Source organism: Poecilia mexicana, unplaced genomic scaffold (genome assembly GCF_051168715.1).
Source record: "Poecilia mexicana isolate PSO_F unplaced genomic scaffold, ASM5116871v1 scaffold_22, whole genome shotgun sequence".
In the NCBI taxonomy this organism is placed as follows: Eukaryota; Metazoa; Chordata; class Actinopteri; order Cyprinodontiformes; family Poeciliidae; genus Poecilia; species Poecilia mexicana.
Window position 1 is genome coordinate 8,691,260 of NW_028263391.1, and position 17,775 is coordinate 8,709,034.

General features: G+C 41.5%; 1 protein-coding gene across 2 annotated transcripts in view; it reads right to left on the reverse strand.

Moving 5' to 3' along the window:
• Positions 1-18: 18 nt before the first annotated feature.
• The window catches only part of tnika (TRAF2 and NCK interacting kinase a), a 64,486-nt gene continuing 46,729 nt past the window's right edge, over positions 19-17,775 (reverse strand). For both annotated transcript variants that reach the window (XM_088002365.1, XM_088002364.1), the window contains 18 exons: positions 15,533-15,697; positions 14,951-15,193; positions 13,857-13,963; positions 13,520-13,635; positions 12,363-12,460; positions 11,280-11,348; positions 9,463-9,569; positions 9,174-9,276; positions 8,451-8,600; positions 8,248-8,344; positions 7,981-8,151; positions 7,734-7,877; positions 7,499-7,633; positions 7,187-7,287; positions 6,390-6,539; positions 3,738-3,897; positions 3,150-3,289; positions 19-2,782 (listed from right to left, as the gene is read on the reverse strand). In XM_088002365.1, coding sequence (XP_087858491.1) covers positions 2,699-2,782; positions 3,150-3,289; positions 3,738-3,897; positions 6,390-6,539; positions 7,187-7,287; positions 7,499-7,633; positions 7,734-7,877; positions 7,981-8,151; positions 8,248-8,344; positions 8,451-8,600; positions 9,174-9,276; positions 9,463-9,569; positions 11,280-11,348; positions 12,363-12,460; positions 13,520-13,635; positions 13,857-13,963; positions 14,951-15,193; positions 15,533-15,697 — 2,340 coding nt within the window. In that variant the 3' untranslated portion in view covers positions 19-2,698. The remainder of the gene's footprint in view (positions 2,783-3,149; positions 3,290-3,737; positions 3,898-6,389; positions 6,540-7,186; positions 7,288-7,498; positions 7,634-7,733; positions 7,878-7,980; positions 8,152-8,247; positions 8,345-8,450; positions 8,601-9,173; positions 9,277-9,462; positions 9,570-11,279; positions 11,349-12,362; positions 12,461-13,519; positions 13,636-13,856; positions 13,964-14,950; positions 15,194-15,532; positions 15,698-17,775) is intronic.

A 17,775-nucleotide genomic window follows, 5' to 3' on the forward strand; every position in this document is an offset into this window, starting at 1 on the left:
ACAAATAGGCAAACAGGCTCCTGTTATGGTAGTCTCTTTTATTTCTCTTTTCCATCATCGTTTTAAAAAATAAACAAATCAATCCCCCAAAAACAGGACATTAGTAAATGCTCCTTTGAAAAATTATAAAAAAAAAAAAAAAAACACACACACACACAAACTGAACAGTTAAAAGTCTATTACAGCAGTTCTGGTTTTTGAAAGAAGAGATTTGAATGCAATGATTTGAATGCTTATGCTCGACCAAAGCGTGCGCATCCCAGGGAAGACGGTCTGTAGCTCGGGACTTTATTGCCAAAACCTCAACCTGCTCAGATCAGCGAAATGCAGCTTGCAGACGCACAGAAAACAGCTACGGTGTTAAATGCTTAAAATAAAAATAAAAAAAATTTGAAAAAAAGTCCTTCAATGCACTAAAAAGATTTCAAAAGGGGGAAAGAAATGCACTTAAAAAAATTATGGTTGAGTTAGCATCTTGTTATCTCTTTTGTTGACCCTATAAAACAATTTACGGCTGTTAGTAGGGGTAAAGTGACTCGAAGAGAGGTCTAAATGAAAAGTTGTAAGTTCATGCAGACCTTATGGTGAACCTACTATCCAAAATACTCATTTTTAAAAGTTTAATAATTTATACTCTGCCCTTTGTGCACCCCCCAAAGTGATTAAATAATTCTTAATCTTATTAAAGTGAAAATAGTCCCAACACCCATGATAAATGTGTAAGTGGCGGACACATTCAGTATGCATACCGTGTTTCACTCACAAATTCTGGGACAGCAGATCACGTTAGATGTGGGACAATTTCAAATAAATAAAAAAAAATAATAAAAAATCTGGGCAAACAACGCACTTTTGAGGTAAATCTGCTAATCTTATAAACACAGTATAAACACGAGGGTCTCAGATACTTATGATGTGCTTGATATTTTGGGGAGAAAGAATGCTTTCCAAAAAAAAAAAAAAGAAAAAAGAAAATTAGACTTAAATTTATTAATGCATATCTCTGTCCGTGAAGACAAAATAGTAATCAGCAATGTGTTACATTAAAATAAAAACTGCCCCCCCCAAAAGAAGTAAAAATCACTATTGGAGGTAAATAAAAACAAACAGACAAACAACATCAACAACAATAAAAACAAGACAGTAGTTAAAAAGTGATCATTAATCCTTTCTGCCCTTTTGGCTTCCATTTTTAAGTTTCGCTAGCATCATGCTCGGCACTGTACAAACATCTAGGGGCCGAAATCAGATGAGCCAACCGGAGGCGGAGCACAATTTAAAAGGATCCCACAGTGTTCAGTAGTGAATGCTTTACACATGCACACAGTAGTTGGGGAACAGCAGCTCAGACCCTGTTGAGGCCGAGTTCACCTTATTAAAATAGGAAAAGAAACAAACTCCCCCATCCCCCCACAAAATCATCCTGCATATTGCATTCTTTAAATGCGCTCTGCTCAGATGCAGAAACTCATAAACTTTACACTATGAAATAATGTAACATCTGTGCATGTAAACAAACTCAATGTTTTGTTTTGTTTTTTTGTTGTTTTTTTGTTTGTTTGTTTTTTAAATCACGTCGGGTGAAAGATTGAAATACTGCAGCCTGACATTGACATCAACGTCTGGCTTCGATTCTGGCTTGATTTAAACTTCTGTATCAAGTTAGAGACACACACACACACACACGAGCTCACGCCCACACACACGCACGCAATCCTGATTTCAGAGACTCAGATGTGCTGTATGTTTCCACCAACAGTAAGGGATCACCAACTCCGAAATCTTCCGCAGGATGAAAACACAATGGTTCCCGCCCGGGCCCCCTTTTGTTCATTTAAGATTACAGTAAATCTGATGCAGCACCGTCAGAGTTTAGAAAGTACAGAGAGGGATGAAGAGTGGAGAGGAGAACAAGAAGAAGAAGAAATAGAAGAAGATGACAGGGTGGACCGGTGATTTCATGCAAAAGGGAGAAAGAGAACATATTGCATATTGTTACGACCCATTTCACAGCAGAGTCCACCGATGCCTCTGTCAGGAGAAATGTGATCGATCGTGAAATCAGAAGGGAGTTCGGTCACAGCACCGAAAGATGGAGCTGAGAGGAAGTGAGAGGGGATGTGAGGGAAAATCAAACAGGCTGTCAGCTTTGATTACCGACATTCAGAATAAATTTGCAGTCCTGTCATCAGTTTTGTCTTGGCGCTGCCTTTCCAATAGTGACATCTTCGAATTTGATCAAAAGGCCTTCAGAGCTCTCTGGGGACAAGCTCACTCAAGATGGATGAGAGGAAAACAGAAGTCAAGGCGGTTGGGACGATGGGGAGACAGGATTGATAGAGGAGGGGCAGGTGTGAAGAGGTAAACTCTTAAATCCACTGGTCCAAAATGAAGAGAGACAACAGGGAAGGAAAAGACGAAGAAAGAGGAAATGTGGAAAGTCAGTGCCAGTCAGTTAAGTAACAATGGCTTCTCCGTGACCCAGATCAATCTAGGATATTTAGTCTCTTCTGGAACTCTTTTTTTTTTTTCTATTCAGCATTTGTCTTTAGAGCGCAAAAAAAAAAAAAAAAGTCCATTCGCGACGATCCGGGTCGGCTGGGTTCGTTTCATTTGTCGTGCATTAGCCCGCAGGAGAAACAACAGGGTTGCCGTACTGGCCAGTGGGAGGGCGAGGCAGCGTGGACACAGAGGAAGGTCACCAGTTCATCATCGAGTTCCTGTTGAGGGTCATGAAGAACACCTGGCTACTCCCTCCCGAACGCACCGACGCAAAGAATACCTGGAAAACAAGTGGAGCAAAAAAAAAAAAAGAAAAACTTAAACAGGAAGTTTAGATTGGGTTTTAAAAGCATTTAAAGGCATTAATGTAACCCACTTTTTTTTCTTTTTTTTTTTTTTGCATAGTTATGAAATCTTCACAGATACAAATCATTAAAATCATTCTCTGTCCTGACGACATGAAGCAGCCACCACCATGTTTCACCACAGGAAACATATTTGTTTCTGTCATAGATCCATCCTCTGTCTGGAAATTGCTGTGTATTCACTGAAGTCACATTGCAATCAATTGTCTTATGTGTAAAATGTAGCGTGAGAAAAAAAAAAAATGAGATGGCTGAGAGGAGCTTGCGTTATGTAGGAATTACCTTATCATTCCGCTCACACAGGAATTTAAGTCTCTGGGCTCTCTTGTGCATGAACACGCCGTCCAGATGACCCGTCTCAACGGAGCGGATCTCTATGGCTTTCTCGCCCCAGCCCATAATCTGATTCGAATGGATATAGGCTGGAAAAAGATGCAAAGTGTTTTTAGTTAAGTTAAATAATAAAACATAGCACAATTATTTCAGTTTGCAATGAACATTATGTGCAACAGTTAGAGGCGCCTTTTGAGCAATCCTCGAAATCAAAGGTCGATTCCAAAGCAAATTCATAAACAAGCTTTTATGAAAAGATGCATATATTTCAAATGTTGTAAAGCAAGAAAAGCAAAGTCAAACAAAGCAGTGGACTCAGTCCTGTAAAGCTTCAATGTGAAAAGCTGTGGCTTTAGTCAACATGTGTAATGTCCCTGGCTGCCACTTGAGGGCAGCAGAGCACAACAAAAAAAAATCCACCATCTCCACTCTAAAGTAACGTACGAGCAATCAAGATTCTTGAAGTCTTCCACTCGAAGTGGTCCATCCTTTTCTAGATTTAACACACATACATGTGTAAATTTAAGAACTACCTACCAACAGAGGTAGGCATCTCCCCCCACTGTAGCACCACGTCCTTGGTGATGCGTCCATACGTGTTGACGTAGACCCCCTCGTCCTCATAGCACAACAGCATCTCCATCCCATCAGTCTTAGGGAGCACAACGATGGCATGGGGCGTCACCTGACTCTGGATCTAAGATAAACGCAACCAAAAGCGCGTAGGACTTCAGGGAGTGTGGTGAAGTTGATCACAATTGACTTGATGTTAGAGTATAACAGGCGTTAATGGATCTTTAGTTTTCTCTGCCTACATTCTGTAATCTGGAAAAGAGGAGCCAAGCGCAAAACAAGAGTCTGAACAACTAAAAGTTACACCTCAACTATGTTTCCTCAGATAATTTAGAGATTCTTGGCAATTACTATCTAATCTGTCACGTCTGAGTTTATAAACTGGAAATAAAAAGTAATCTACGCTTGATGTTTTGAAGTTATTCTAGTTCTACACTTGACTGACTGAACTGGACTTGATGGATTACATATAACTAAGTATCATCATACCAATTCATGCTGTCGAATTTCTGTACCAAATATATTCCATATTCCATAAAAAGTGTAATGAACTCATGCAGCCGAGTTCAAAATGAAGCACCGTTGGTGCGTCTATTAAATACGGAGTACCACAGGGTTCTGTGTTTTTCTTTTTCTCCACATTTTCTTAAATATCTTTCCTTCTGTAAACAGTTCTTTCTGAAGTAATATTGTGCAACCTGACTTTTCTGTAAATAAAGTTAAAAGCAAATGAGATGGTTTAAAGATTTAGAAAATGTAAGAAACTTCTATGCCACCTTTTTTTTAGACTGCAGTTAAGAAAGTAGAAGTCTTCGTCCCTCTTTCATTCCTTAACTCCAACCCTTTCTATATCTCAAAAAAATATAGAAAATTATACAGAATGTTGGCAAGACGTGTTACTTTAGCCTGCAGAAAATGATCACTCAAGATCTGCATTGTTACAAAAACATGGCTCAACCCATAAAGCACCACTTTTACATAACAGCTCAATTAGTTGAACTCGCTGCCACACTTCTGCTTTTTCTGCCAAAAGTAGGGAAGAGAAACTTGCCCACATGTGTCATAACATTAGTCGATTAAAAAAAAAAAAGATGAAGGTTTTTCTTAGAGGAAGCAACTGGAAACAATTTCACTTGACTAATTCTGAAACGTGAGGATCATGTGATTAAACTTGCTTTAAATATTTTCCCTTGGCAGTAAGAACATTTCTGAGAGCCTTGTGTCGTGCTTCATGGGTGAGATAAATCTATTCCAACGGGTTAATTTCTGACCAACTTTTGCGTTAATAGCTACACTAAGGACACACGTGATGTCGCTCTACGTTCAACGGGGGAACTTTTACTAAACACATCTACTGGTCTACACTAAAGAGCAGCGTGTCACCTTCATGTGTTTGGAACACTGGAGAGGAAGGAGAGAAAATGGACATTAATAAATGAAAAACAAAAAAGGAAACAAAGAAAACCGCAAACATTCACATTCATGTTGACTTGAAAGGTTTGGGGAAGCGTACGCTAGCTGTTCTGGGTCTTTGAAAGATTAAGTCAGATCACTTCTGAAATAAATGCAGTTAAAGTATCTCCCTTTGACATCCATCAAATTCCCCCTCCCACTTACCCGAGATCAGGTTGTGGACATCCAACAAGAGAGCCAAGCCTCTCTCTCAACTCATTCCCAAGGTGTTTCTAAGCAACACCTGAAAACTTATTTGCCCTCTTCCATATTTATTCTGCTTCTGTTTACAAATTTTAATGCCCCGCCTGTGAGCTGCAGCTTTGAATCTTCTGCCCGGAAGCATTTTGGGTATTTGGTGAAACAAAGATGCAGAAACCGAGTAAAACACCAAATTTAAACTGTTTGCAAGGATGCAGAGGCTGGTGAACAACATGTTAGCAATTTTGTAACCATTTCAGAGTCTTCAAACTGCAGCATTTCATAGGCTAAATAAAACATGTAGACAGACCAAACTGGATTATTCTATATTGGAGTCTGTAGAATACTCCATTATAGAATAAATTTCTTAAATGTTTATTCCATTTTTGAAATCACAAAAAGTGAAAATGTCAAGGCTTTTGCATAAAGTAAAAAAAAACAAAAAAAAAAACGGAAGCCCTAACATTTCTGTTCTACTAAAACATTATCAAGTTAAGTGCGGTTGACGCGGTTGCGCTCATCTGCATTCGGTCTAATCTGGTTCGTTTCCATCACATCACTAAATGGAGCGTATGACTGAACTCCTTTTGAACTTAATGTTTGTTGTCTGCATAGTGAAAAACAATAAAACAGCTTTGCTGCAAAAACTGCTTCAAACAACTGATGCAGTGCTGTAGTTGATATAAAAAAACCCCCAAAGGGATCAATTCTATCTTTGTGGCCTGCAGTACGATCGGTTCAATAATGCGTGCATTCTGTCTTCTTTACATGGTCGGTCCAAGCACCAGATTTAGCCAAACTAAAAATCAAACGGATGCAGAGCTGACATCAGTCCCTCAGTAAATTAATCAAAAAGGTTGTTTCAAGATTTCTTCGTACCGAGAAATCGAAAGCTCCCCGTCGGAGAACATGATTTACTCGGACGAAACAGATAAGCGCACAGAGACGGCATTTTAAGCTTACATGCGAGGGGATGTAGATGTCGTAGGGATTGCCTGAGTCCACATCGATGACATGGAAGCCCACACAAGAGCCGTAGATAACCTTTAACCTCTGGCCTTCCTCCACTGTGAGGTCAACCAGCTGAGGACGGTGCTGCAGCTCGGTGAACGACTGAAAGGGAGGAAGAGAACAGTTGAGGAAAAGAGCATGAAAACCTTGATCGATGGAGCAAGAGTACAGTCAGCCTCCATGACGCATCGTTTTGCGGCATTAAAGACACGGCGCAATTTTCGTCAAAGTACTGTAACTTGGTTGCTATGTCAACGTCATTTCAGCTGGAGAAATTCGTCTGAGCCAAGAACCCTGAACATGAAGAAAGCTCTTTAAAGAGACTTTGAGTCGCCAAAACGTAACCCGCGTAGGTGTTAGGCGTTGGACCACCAGCAACTTTCCTGTGTGAAACGTGTACTAAGAATAGAAAGAATTTCCAGTAAAATCAGCTATCTGATATAAAAATAAAACTGACGTAAAAAGTAAACATATCACAGTGGTACAGGTGAATGATACATTGATTTTTACACTCCCTTAATGTCTGGTCAGTTGCTACGGTCAGAGATGTTTGCATATGCCATCAGTTAATCTGGATCTATGCTCGATGAGATTTGGCTGACGGCAGGGAAAATATTTACTCTCTTTACAACTTTAACTTACTAACAAAACTTCGCTGCAAAAACTCCCGACCTATCTCTTCAAGCTGGTGCGCTTGGTGTGTTGCTGCCACCCTTGTATTTATTAATTAGAACATGTTGGTGCTCTACCTTAAAGGCCATGAACTTGTGGTAAGGTTTTGGTGCCCAGGCGTAGATTTCCACTGAGTTCTTAAGCGCAATCACCAGGAACTTGATTCTCTCATACTTTACTGGAAATGAGAAAAAAAAAATGAACACACGCATTTTTTTAAGATTCACATTTCGTAATGTTTAAAGAAATAACGCATTACTAGCGATTAAGAATCTGATCAAATTGTAAATATCAACTCTTTCTTAATAGCTTACCTGGTTAATAGGTTGAATGAATGAATGAATGAAAAAAAAATCTAGCCATTTGTATTAATAAAAACAGCATCTCACCAACTTTATAATGCACACAGCCCTCCAGCTCCCCAACAGTGATCCAACCCTGTTTCTTCTCGACTTCTGGGTCGTTGTGTAATATTCTGTTCCTCAGCCAGGACAAATAGTAAACGCGCAGCTTATTCTTTTTCCCTGTGGGAGAGGGGAAACAAAGAGAAACAAACGCCTGATGTAAATTTCTGAAAAGAGGCGATCAGAGAAACACAGAAACGATAAAACACGTAATATTTACCAGAGATGGTGACCAAGACATTCAGACCCTCCAGCACATCCATCTGTAAAAACCGCCGTCTCGTAATCAGGTTGTAGACTTTGCCCTGCCCACTTCGGTCAAGCAGCATTAAACCATTTTCCGTCCCGACCAGCAGGTTCACACCTGAGTGAACACAAACACAGAGGGTTGAATAAAAAAAAAAAAAGATATATATAAGGAGGGATTTGTTGATGCATTGGAGAAAATAAACCGTGTTCCTCCCCACCCCAGAGCGCGGCACACAGGATCTCCGAGTTGAAGCGCTTCTTGTACTTTCGGATCTCTGGCGTGTCGCTGTGAGGTCTGATGTTCGTGGGGTTCACGTTGACGACGGAGATCTTTCTGGCTTCGTTCAGTCGCGCCTGCTCCTGCCTCAGCAGCTCGTTGGCAAACATGGCTGGGACGGGGGGATCGGACAAGAGGTGAGGGTCAAACATTTCGACCGGCGCGGAGTCGCCGCAGCGAAAGCAAACGTCCGAAGCGTTTCGTCTACCTGCTGCCGAGCTCTCGTCGTTTTCGCTCGGGGAGGTCTGATAGACGCGCGGGTCCACGAAGGGAGTAAACGACGCTTTGGACCCACTCAGACCAAACTGCAAAGACACCAAACCTGACTGGTCAACAGTGGCCCACACTGATCGGCGATACGCACGGCTGAGTGTTCACGAGCACGGTGGCGGCGACGTGTTCGAGCCTGACCTCGGCCATGTCGCTCAGTTCCTGCAGAGCCGTGGTGGGTGTGGAGTTGGGAGAGTTGCTCTGCTGCACTAGGTCGGGCAGGTTGCCATGGTTACTGTGGTTGCTAAAACCATTGCTTTCGGAGTGGCCGCCTCTCCTCCTTTCCTCAGCCTGAGTGACACAAGCAGAAGATCGTTTGAGTCTTAAGTGAGCAGATGGTAGAAGACCGGTAACTGAGAGCGCGGCATAAACACAAACGCATTTTTACCCTGAGATACTTTTACATCTACCATTACTTTTCAAAAGTATGAAATTCCTTCAATGTTTTCACAGAAATTTTTTATTTGATTTATATGTGGCAGAGAAATAGGCAGCAGCATATAAACCGTCTTACAAACTTGAGAATTATTGTGTGAATTTGTTCTCACTTTACCCCGTATTTCAATGCACCTAAAAATAAAGTCCAGAGCAACCAAGTGTCTTTACAACTGTGTGAAATTTTACCTGAATATAGTTCTGCAACATATTGAATCAGTGAGTTTGGACACAATGGTGCAGCATGTGTTTGAGATTGTACACCATAAAAAAAACAATAAAAAAAACAAAAAAACAAGTAAAATTTAAAGCCAATTTGTGTTGATCTATGACAAACAAAATCTAAATAAAACTCTGCAAGGGCTTTGTGTATATTGTGTGTGTGCAGTGCTGAGATTGAGTGTTTTTGCGCGTTTTCACATTCATCACCTCTCTCATCATCAGAGTACTGTCCCTGGAGTTGTCATAGGAGTCTCCCAGAGCGTCCTCAGCCAGCCCTCCGTACGACTCAGAGCTGCCCTGGACTCCCGGCCTGCAGAGCAAACACAGACTCCATCGCTTACCAACAATTTCTACTGAACCTGCGCCCACTTGGCACAGAGCAAACTCCGTGCATGCAAATATTTAATAGTAACAAAAACTGTTTATATATATATATATATATATATATATATATACACACAAAGAGAGACAAATTAAACCAGAGAAGACGGCTTACATGATGCGGGGGATGTCGCTAACGGCAACGGTCCCGTCGTGTCCCAACACCTCCCCGTCCTCGTCGCTGCTTTCCGAATCTTCGCTGGAGGATGAGTAGTCTGTGACCTTTATCACAACAGCAAGAATTAAAATCAATGAGAAACCCTGTCGCCTAGCGACGTACTTTAGATTAGATTAGATTAGATTAGATATTAGACCAAAACACAAACAAAGAATCTTACATAAAAAATTATATATTTTAGGTGAGCAATTCTGTATCATTTAACGGGTTTCATTTGGAGATACATTTTGGTCCTGAAGTTCGTATTAAAGTTCTGTTTTCAAAAAATTTGGAAGGAAAATGATGCAACTCTAAACACTTACACTACAGCAGGGGTGGCCAAGTCCAGTCCTCGAGAGCCACCATCCTGCAAGTTTTAGAAGTATCCTTACTCCAACAGACCGGGATCAGCTCTACAAAGGCCTGATAACGAGCCATTCATTTGATTCAGGTGTGTTGAAGCAGGGATGCATCTGAAAGTTGCAGGATGGTAGCTCTCGAGGACTGGACTTGGCCACCCCTGCACTACAGGGACTGTGGCTATTGTATCTTTGTCGTTTACTTTCTTCAAGTGCTTTTTCACATTCCTATTTTCTACACTTACTGGATTTAGCCTCAGATAAAACACTTTGTTCTGTTTTGAATTCCTCCCAAAGATGATATGAACTATAAGAGATTTCTCCTTTGCTTAGACCAGTGAAGCTGATCACTTATAGCAGGGACTGGGCTTTCCCTCCGGGTTTGTGACCGATGTAGCTTCTGATAGAAGAACGATAATGTAAGTAGGCAAGCAAGCAGCACCCTCCGATCTCATTTATAGGGACGCTACGATAGACATAAAGCAGATCTGATGTTAAAGTGCCCTAAAACCTCCATCCTCTCTACAGAAGACTCCTGTTGTGTCAAAAACAAGCCCAGTTGTCGTGCAAGGGTTAATAAGAGAACGACCTTAATTCCAAATGAGTGTACAGGTTCAGTCACATATTCAAATGATTGTTATATCTCTTTGGCACCCCCTGTTATGGTTTGTAAATGACCTTAAAGCTAATTATGCTTTTATTGAAGTAGCATAATCTCACAGAGATGTATTTTAAGAGAACCCAGTTTTTAATTTTAGGACATTCATTCAGTGAGAAAAATAAAATAAAAACAAGTTTAAGAACCAATTTCTTAAAAAAATTCTATAAGTGCCACAAACATTGGTACTCCTGCTGTGAGCACTTTGCATAATCTCCTCCAGCTGTCAAGAAAGCACTAGACTTCAGTTCTCTCATCTTTCTATAGGATTTAGCCCTCAATGCATGAAAAGTGGGATAAGGTAAACCTGTAGAAGAATGCTGATTGTATTTAGAGCACCATTAAAGCATTTTTATTCATTTTTTTTGTCACACACTTTCTATTAAACTGCTGAAAACCTACCAAAGTGTTTGCGTAGCTGAAAAGTAAGATCTTAGTCCTGAGGAGACAGAAAAGTCTTTTTCCTGTCATCACCTTTAAGCCTGAGAGAAACTGAAAGTCATAGATTGCTAATTAAAGTGAATTCAAAATCCATACGCACCCCTGATGAATCAAACACATTTGTTTGACCAGAATTTTAGGGAAGTGCAATTAAGTAATTAAAACAGAAACAGGATGGCTTAAAATCCCGGGCTGTCTGTTAGCTCTAATCCTCTTTTTAAACCGCAGAAAGCCAACACAGAATATCACAAGCTAAAACAAACAAACAAACAAAATTTGCAAATATACTTATCGGTTTCTGTAAAATGTCGGCGTACCTTGACCGGAGGCCGACTTCCTTCCTCTACCCTCAGTTCTCTAAGTTCCTTAGCCAGTGCGCTTAAGTCCTTTAACAGAGGAACAGAAGAGAAGACGCATACAAAATCCTTTAGTAATTTTTTTTTTCTCTACCATTCACCAAAAAGCTTGAAGAAAGGCAGAGGGTAAATCACATAAGAGGGTTCAGCAGCATGGCAGGAGGACAATAAATGTGCCGTCACCCACACGCAGCCAGGCCTGCAAACGTGTGGAACAAGAGTGCTGATTTTACCGATTTCACGTTAGCTCACTAATTTCAACACAACTTCTTGAGCTTTTCACAATCAGCACTTTTATTCGCTCAAGAAGAAGAGAGAGACACACAACGGCTTCAGGGCTGATGCTCCGTAAGAGGGCAGCATCTCTCGGCCTCTCTCTCCCTCTCTCTCTCTGGCCATCATCCACATGCCAACCAACCCGAGGGGTCAAGCCGATGGATCGGACCAATCATGCAAACAGAGGCGAGGTGGACTGCTTACCAGCTCCTCCTGACCAGTTACCACGACAACAAAGAAACAGGAAAGAAAGATTCAGAGGTTGATCAGATGCTCGGCAGCTCATCTTTTACCCCCGTTTCCCACCTGGGATGCATCCACACAAGTCATGCATGTATGCAACTCGCTCCAGAACCCGCCCACATATACTCTCTTAGGTGTGTGTGTGTGTGTGTGTCAGCGCACATACACACACCGGCATTGCCAAAGCACCCTGGATTTTCAGAGTTGGAGGGAGAAACACTTGACTTCCTGAGACCAACTAACTTCACCATGCTAGGAGAGGATGAGGAAGTCTCACGATTTCGGCTAAAGATAACCGGGATTAAAAGAAGAAAAAAAAAAAAGAAGAGAGGGGGACTCGGTTGTCACTAACCTCATCTATGGCTTTCTTATAGCTCTGAAGAATAGCAAAGAGATAGAGGAGCACAGGCAGAAAGAGAAGAGCAGGTGAACAGCAGAAAAAATGGAGGAGGAGACGAGTAAAAGCTTCCGAGAGAGGAGATGGAAAATGACTGTGTGTGTGTGTCTGTTTCCTGCTGGACTCACTGCAGGTCTGCTGGGTCTGGCTGATTCCCGGCCTTCCTCCTGTTTGGGCTTGACCTCTTCGTTGGCTCCGGGAAGAGTTCCGACCTGCTTGGTCTGGCCTATAAAACCCACAAAAAAAAACAAAAAAAAAAACAAGCTTAAATATCAGGTTACATTAAAGGGTTTTGTTGCAAAGAATTTAGAAGTAAGCTATTGTTGAGAAAAAACAAAATACAAACATCTTCTATGGTTTTGTGAGAAACTGAGAATTAGACTTGTTGAGGGTTTCTTTCAACAATAGCTTTCCTCTCGCCGTTCTTCCATAAAGACCAGGTTTAGGAAACGCACAACTAAAAGATGTTCTGTGGACCATTACTCCTTGGCTACTTCCTGCCTGCTTCTCTTTTTCAGAAATGTTCTCTTTTACAGGCTGTAGGTTTACATCAGAGGTTTGCAACATTTACAACCCAGAGGTCATTCCTGTCCTTGGGCTTGCTGAATAAAATGTGTTGAAATCCATAAAAGCTACATGACCCTTCGAAAACAGAGAGCTTCTCGATTTTACAAATACTAACAGTAAAAAAAAAATTATCTAGTTTTTATTTTAGGTGTCCGAAAATAATAAACTCAAAATTCTACCAGAGAGAACTTATTTGATTTTACAACAGGTGAAACTGCTCTGCACCAGGCTCTGTATCAGCTTAACTATTCTGACCTCGTCATTGATTTCGTTCTTGCAAATATTTTCTTTTTTTGAATTAATTAATTTATTTATTTACCAAACTGTCCCACAGTTCTTAAAGCTTGCATGTTGTTACAAAATGCAGCGACTTATCTGTGCTTCGTCTTATCACCGCCTCTGTGGTAGACAGAGATCTGAGCATGCTGTGTTCAAACCGTCCCTCTGGCCCTCTGTTTGACACGTCCCCATGTATCTCCCTCACTCATTTCCTGCCCTGTATCTCTCCGTAGGCCTTGAGTAACACAGGACACATCAGACAAAGCTGATCGGAGCACAGCCGCAACCGACAACATCCTGCTGAAAGCCTCTGAGAGTTATGTGGATGTTTTGTTTTCCGTCTGCGTTTTCTCAAGAAACCTTTCGCTCACGCCAGATTCTCTGCGACCCTCGCCGTGCAGCGCAGATGTGTGCTTGTATGTCTGCTCCTTTTAAATACCTCTCCTCTCGGACGAGCCTCCCTGAGACGAAGGAGAAGACGACGATGACGAGTTCGAGGACGTTCTTTGCAGCATGGCATCGAGGGAAAGCTCAGAGCGGCGCAGATCCGGATTACTGGAAACAGGGGAGGAAGCCGCACGATTGCTTTGTTTCAAACTCAACATCATCAGAGAGAAAAGGTTAACAAAAAAAAACAAAAGAATAAAGTCAATGAGGTTTGGTGGGTCTCCTTGTCTGATTTCTACCTGATTAGAAGGAACATATAAGCTCTTTTCACACAGTAAATATTTTTTTTGGGGGGTGTAGCTAAGCCAGTTTTCTGTTTCGGTCTTTACCTGGCCCGTATGAGCTGCGAACCGGAGCGAGGGCCCAGACCCACACCACCATTTGGGGAATTCTTTCTAACAAGGGCTGGAGAGATGGAGGTAGTCCTCTGGGGAACCTGGACAATAAAACCACATACACACAAAAAAAAAAAACCATCATGAGATGCGACAATATCGCTTCTTCTACCGGACAGAGGTTGTAGCAGAATGTTTTCACACTTTTTCCACATTATAAATAAATACAAACTCCACGTGTTTTATGGGACTTTTATCGACACGATGTAAGGTATCATTTTTAAACATGGTAAAAGAAAAAAATATTGCAAATACAAAGCAAAAAGAACATCCTTTCACTTTACATCTGCAACTCTGAGTATTTAAGATGCCTACTTGCTTTCCACGCCTCCCTCCTGAAGAAAAGCATCTTCACAGCAAGCAAGCTGCCATTTCACCCTAGGGACAGTGTGTGTATGAGTGTGTGTGTGTGTGGGTGAAGGCAGCTGCATTTACTCTAAGGAAAAGAAGGCCGAATACAAATACTTGCATGCTTTAAATCTTTATCCTAAAAAAATGTCTACTTTGTGCTGATCTGTATCATTCAAAAGTTGATGTTTTTAATATAGAGGCTATACGTAGGTAGTCACCCAGGGCGGGCCAAGAGGTGAGGGATGGAAAAATGCCATATTCAGAATTGATCTATTTAAAAGATTAGTCATTTTTGCATTTAAAAAACTACTATGCACGTGTGAAACACTGACCTCATGCTGAATCAGGCAGTCTAGTCTAAGGCTTTGAGATGACAATTTATTCACAAACTGCCATTGATAATATATTTTAAAAAAAAGTTTAAGTTTAAAACAAATGCGAGAAAGATGGTAGAATGTGAATCTGCTGTCAGGAATAGGATAGTCTGTCTTTTCATCACTGCTGCTGCAGGCTTTGCTTTTAAGCAGCAGCATCATGTTTTTTTGCAGAAACAAAAAAACATGATGAAGTGTGAAACATAAGTTAAACAAGAAAAAACACAATTCAAATAAATCAGTACTTCGCAAAATTATAAACAATCAGTTATTTTCAGCCTTTAGTAAATAAGGATTACCAACCCTGGGGGGGATGTCCTCTTCCCTCAGCCAAGCGGTCCTGTCTCGATCTCGTTCCTCCCTGCTGCTGGTGTGCTGCTGGGGTTCTGGGGTGTCAGAGCCGGGGTCCGAGTTCTGACAGGGCGTCTCGGGCTTCGGCGACGCCACGCCAGCCCCCTCGCTCTGAGCCGAGCCCGTCTGGTCTTGGAGAGACGGCAAGCCGGATATGGAGCCGGAGTGGGCCTTCACGGGAATGAGATGGGCCATCTGAGGCGAAGTCGATGAACGGAGCGATCGACGGAAAGCATGCCAGTAGGAGAAGGTTAACAAGGTGGATGGAAGGAAAGAACAGCAGCAGAATGTAAGTGTACGAAAATGGATTGAAATGGTATTGAATTGAGGCATGGAAAAAAAAAAGAGAAAATGGGGGCGGGGAGGGAAGAAGAAGAAGACAGAAACGTTAGACAAATTACTAAATCAGATGTTGCACAAAGCTTTTAAGGAAATAATGCAAACAGGGAGCAGCAAGGTGTGTAATAATTTGTACACGAGCACATGGAACATTTATATGACTCTTTCTGCTCACACGCACACAGTCACACACACCTGTGGTTCAATGGAGCGGTGGATGGGAGGGGTGCGGGTGGGCTGCATGCCTCCGCTGCTGAACGACTCGGAGCGGGGAGGGAAGGAAGGGTCGGAGATGCGGTGGGACACTTTGTGCTGCAGCGCTGGCGAGCTCTGCCTGTTCATCTTAGATCGCTCCTCCACCTGAGACAGGCCACATACCACAGTCACTCGCAGCACAATCAATCACCATGCTTCACCCACCGCTGTTTGTCACCCACCCGTTTTCCCCATGCACCACCTCTGTAAGCCACGAGACGCTCTTAAAATCCTTCGGTTTTTAAAGGGACAGCATCCAGAAGGTGGGGAACTCAGCCTGGTTTTTCCGGTCGTTAATTACATATCTCACACACTATGCCTCCAGGGGATTCTTTGCAAGTCTTGTTTTCCTTGCCGTGACCTGCCTTAATGTCATAACATCGGAGCAGATTTTAATCTCAACCAGAGTTCCACAGAAACACTTGTTAAAAGTTATGCAAGAGCTAAACTGACAGCAGGAATGCGACCAATGTGTCGCCATCTTGTTTGGATCTCAATCAAAGCCAACTGCCAAACCTAATTTTATTTTTCATATACTCTCCAATGGGCATGAGTCTACTTTCCAGGATCAAATGTTTGAAAAACGTTAAAACTTTATGTTACAGTTGTGTCGTGGAAGCCAAAAAAAAAAAAAAGATCACCATCCATCACTCTTTTTAAGCTAACACTATTTTAAAATTACAACTAGCGTGACAACTTGCAAAAAAGCCAAATGGAGCACTAACTACCACTTTTATACGTTTTATACATACAGCATCCAAGCTACCAGTATCAAACCGCAAGCTAGGTTGATAGGCAATGGATAGCTAATAGAAGCTAGCTACAGCCTCACACCAAATCTCACGTCACTGGAAGTCAGGCTTGATTGAAAGCTAATTATATCCATATAATTTGTTACCATGTTTAGATATTTCAATTGAAAATTTAAATCCAATCCAATTTAAATTCTTAATGGAAAAAAAAAAAGAAAAAAAAAGATCTATCCCTCATAATGAATCGACTGCCTAAGAAAATTCTTCAGATCGTTTCCAATCTTGGCTTTGCTTCAGCCTCTCATCCTGAGCAAACACAGGCCGCATGCGTCTCGCCCCACATAAGAGCCGAGGAGTAAAAGAGTCTTGTGGCTGACAGAAAAGGTCAACAGTGATCCCCAGTATCCTTTAGCGAGCTTCGTATTCAAACCATGATAAAGAATTTGAATTTGTGGAGGAGCAAGGGTCACAAATGCAAATCCATTTATCAGTACTCTAAGTTTCTAAAAATGTATAAAAAAAAAAAAAGAAAGAAATGAAAGCATTTTAGATACACTACATATCTGTGTGAAAAAGGCAGAAAGCTCCTCTGAGCAGTGTAATCAGATTAGCAGATTATCTGCTGCGCTGCAAGAGAGTCTCCAGGGAAAGCTCCCAGCTGCCAAAATCACACCCGGCTACTCCAAACAGTCGACTCTACAGCAGGTTAAAGGCTGAGTCATGGCTCGGCAGGGCATAGTTTCAAAACCTTATAGGTAAAAACACATGTGGAGAGAAATCGATCCCTTTCTGAGGCTTTTTGAAATTTCACACACAGTTTTATTCACAACAAATGATTAAAAACAGTTATTAGGCTTTTTCCTTAAATTGTTTCCAGGTGCTTTTTTGATGCAGTTAGTTGAGAAGTCAACAAATTCAGAAATGGTCCACTTGTGTGTGATGTAATCTCAGAATAAATGCAGCTGTTCTGCAGGTTTATAAAATAAATCCTGAATGCAAGTGCATACCAGCCGTTTTCACATTTTTGTTTGTCGAAACAAGATACAACCATATTATATTTTCATCTTCACAGTTATGAGAGAATTTGTTTTTGTTTAGCTTTTATAAAATCCACCCCAAAAATACGCCGAGGTTTGTGATTGTAATCTGACCAATTTTGAAAAAGTTACACCAATAAGTTTTCAAGGCAACTATGCCGAGCTGTGTCATTTCTCAAGCCAGCTTAAGGGAGTTGGCTATAAGGAAGTAGACGCCCTTTGCCATCTCTCGAGGCGGAACAGCTGCCGCAAATGCAGTTAGCTGTTGGTGTGACACGTCATTATGAAGGTAATAAAAGAAACAACGTTCAACAGTGGAAAAAGGGACATCGGAAAGAAATCAGTGTTCCTGCTTGTCTTTGAAAACGACAAGCAGTGGAGGTTAGTGTAAGGT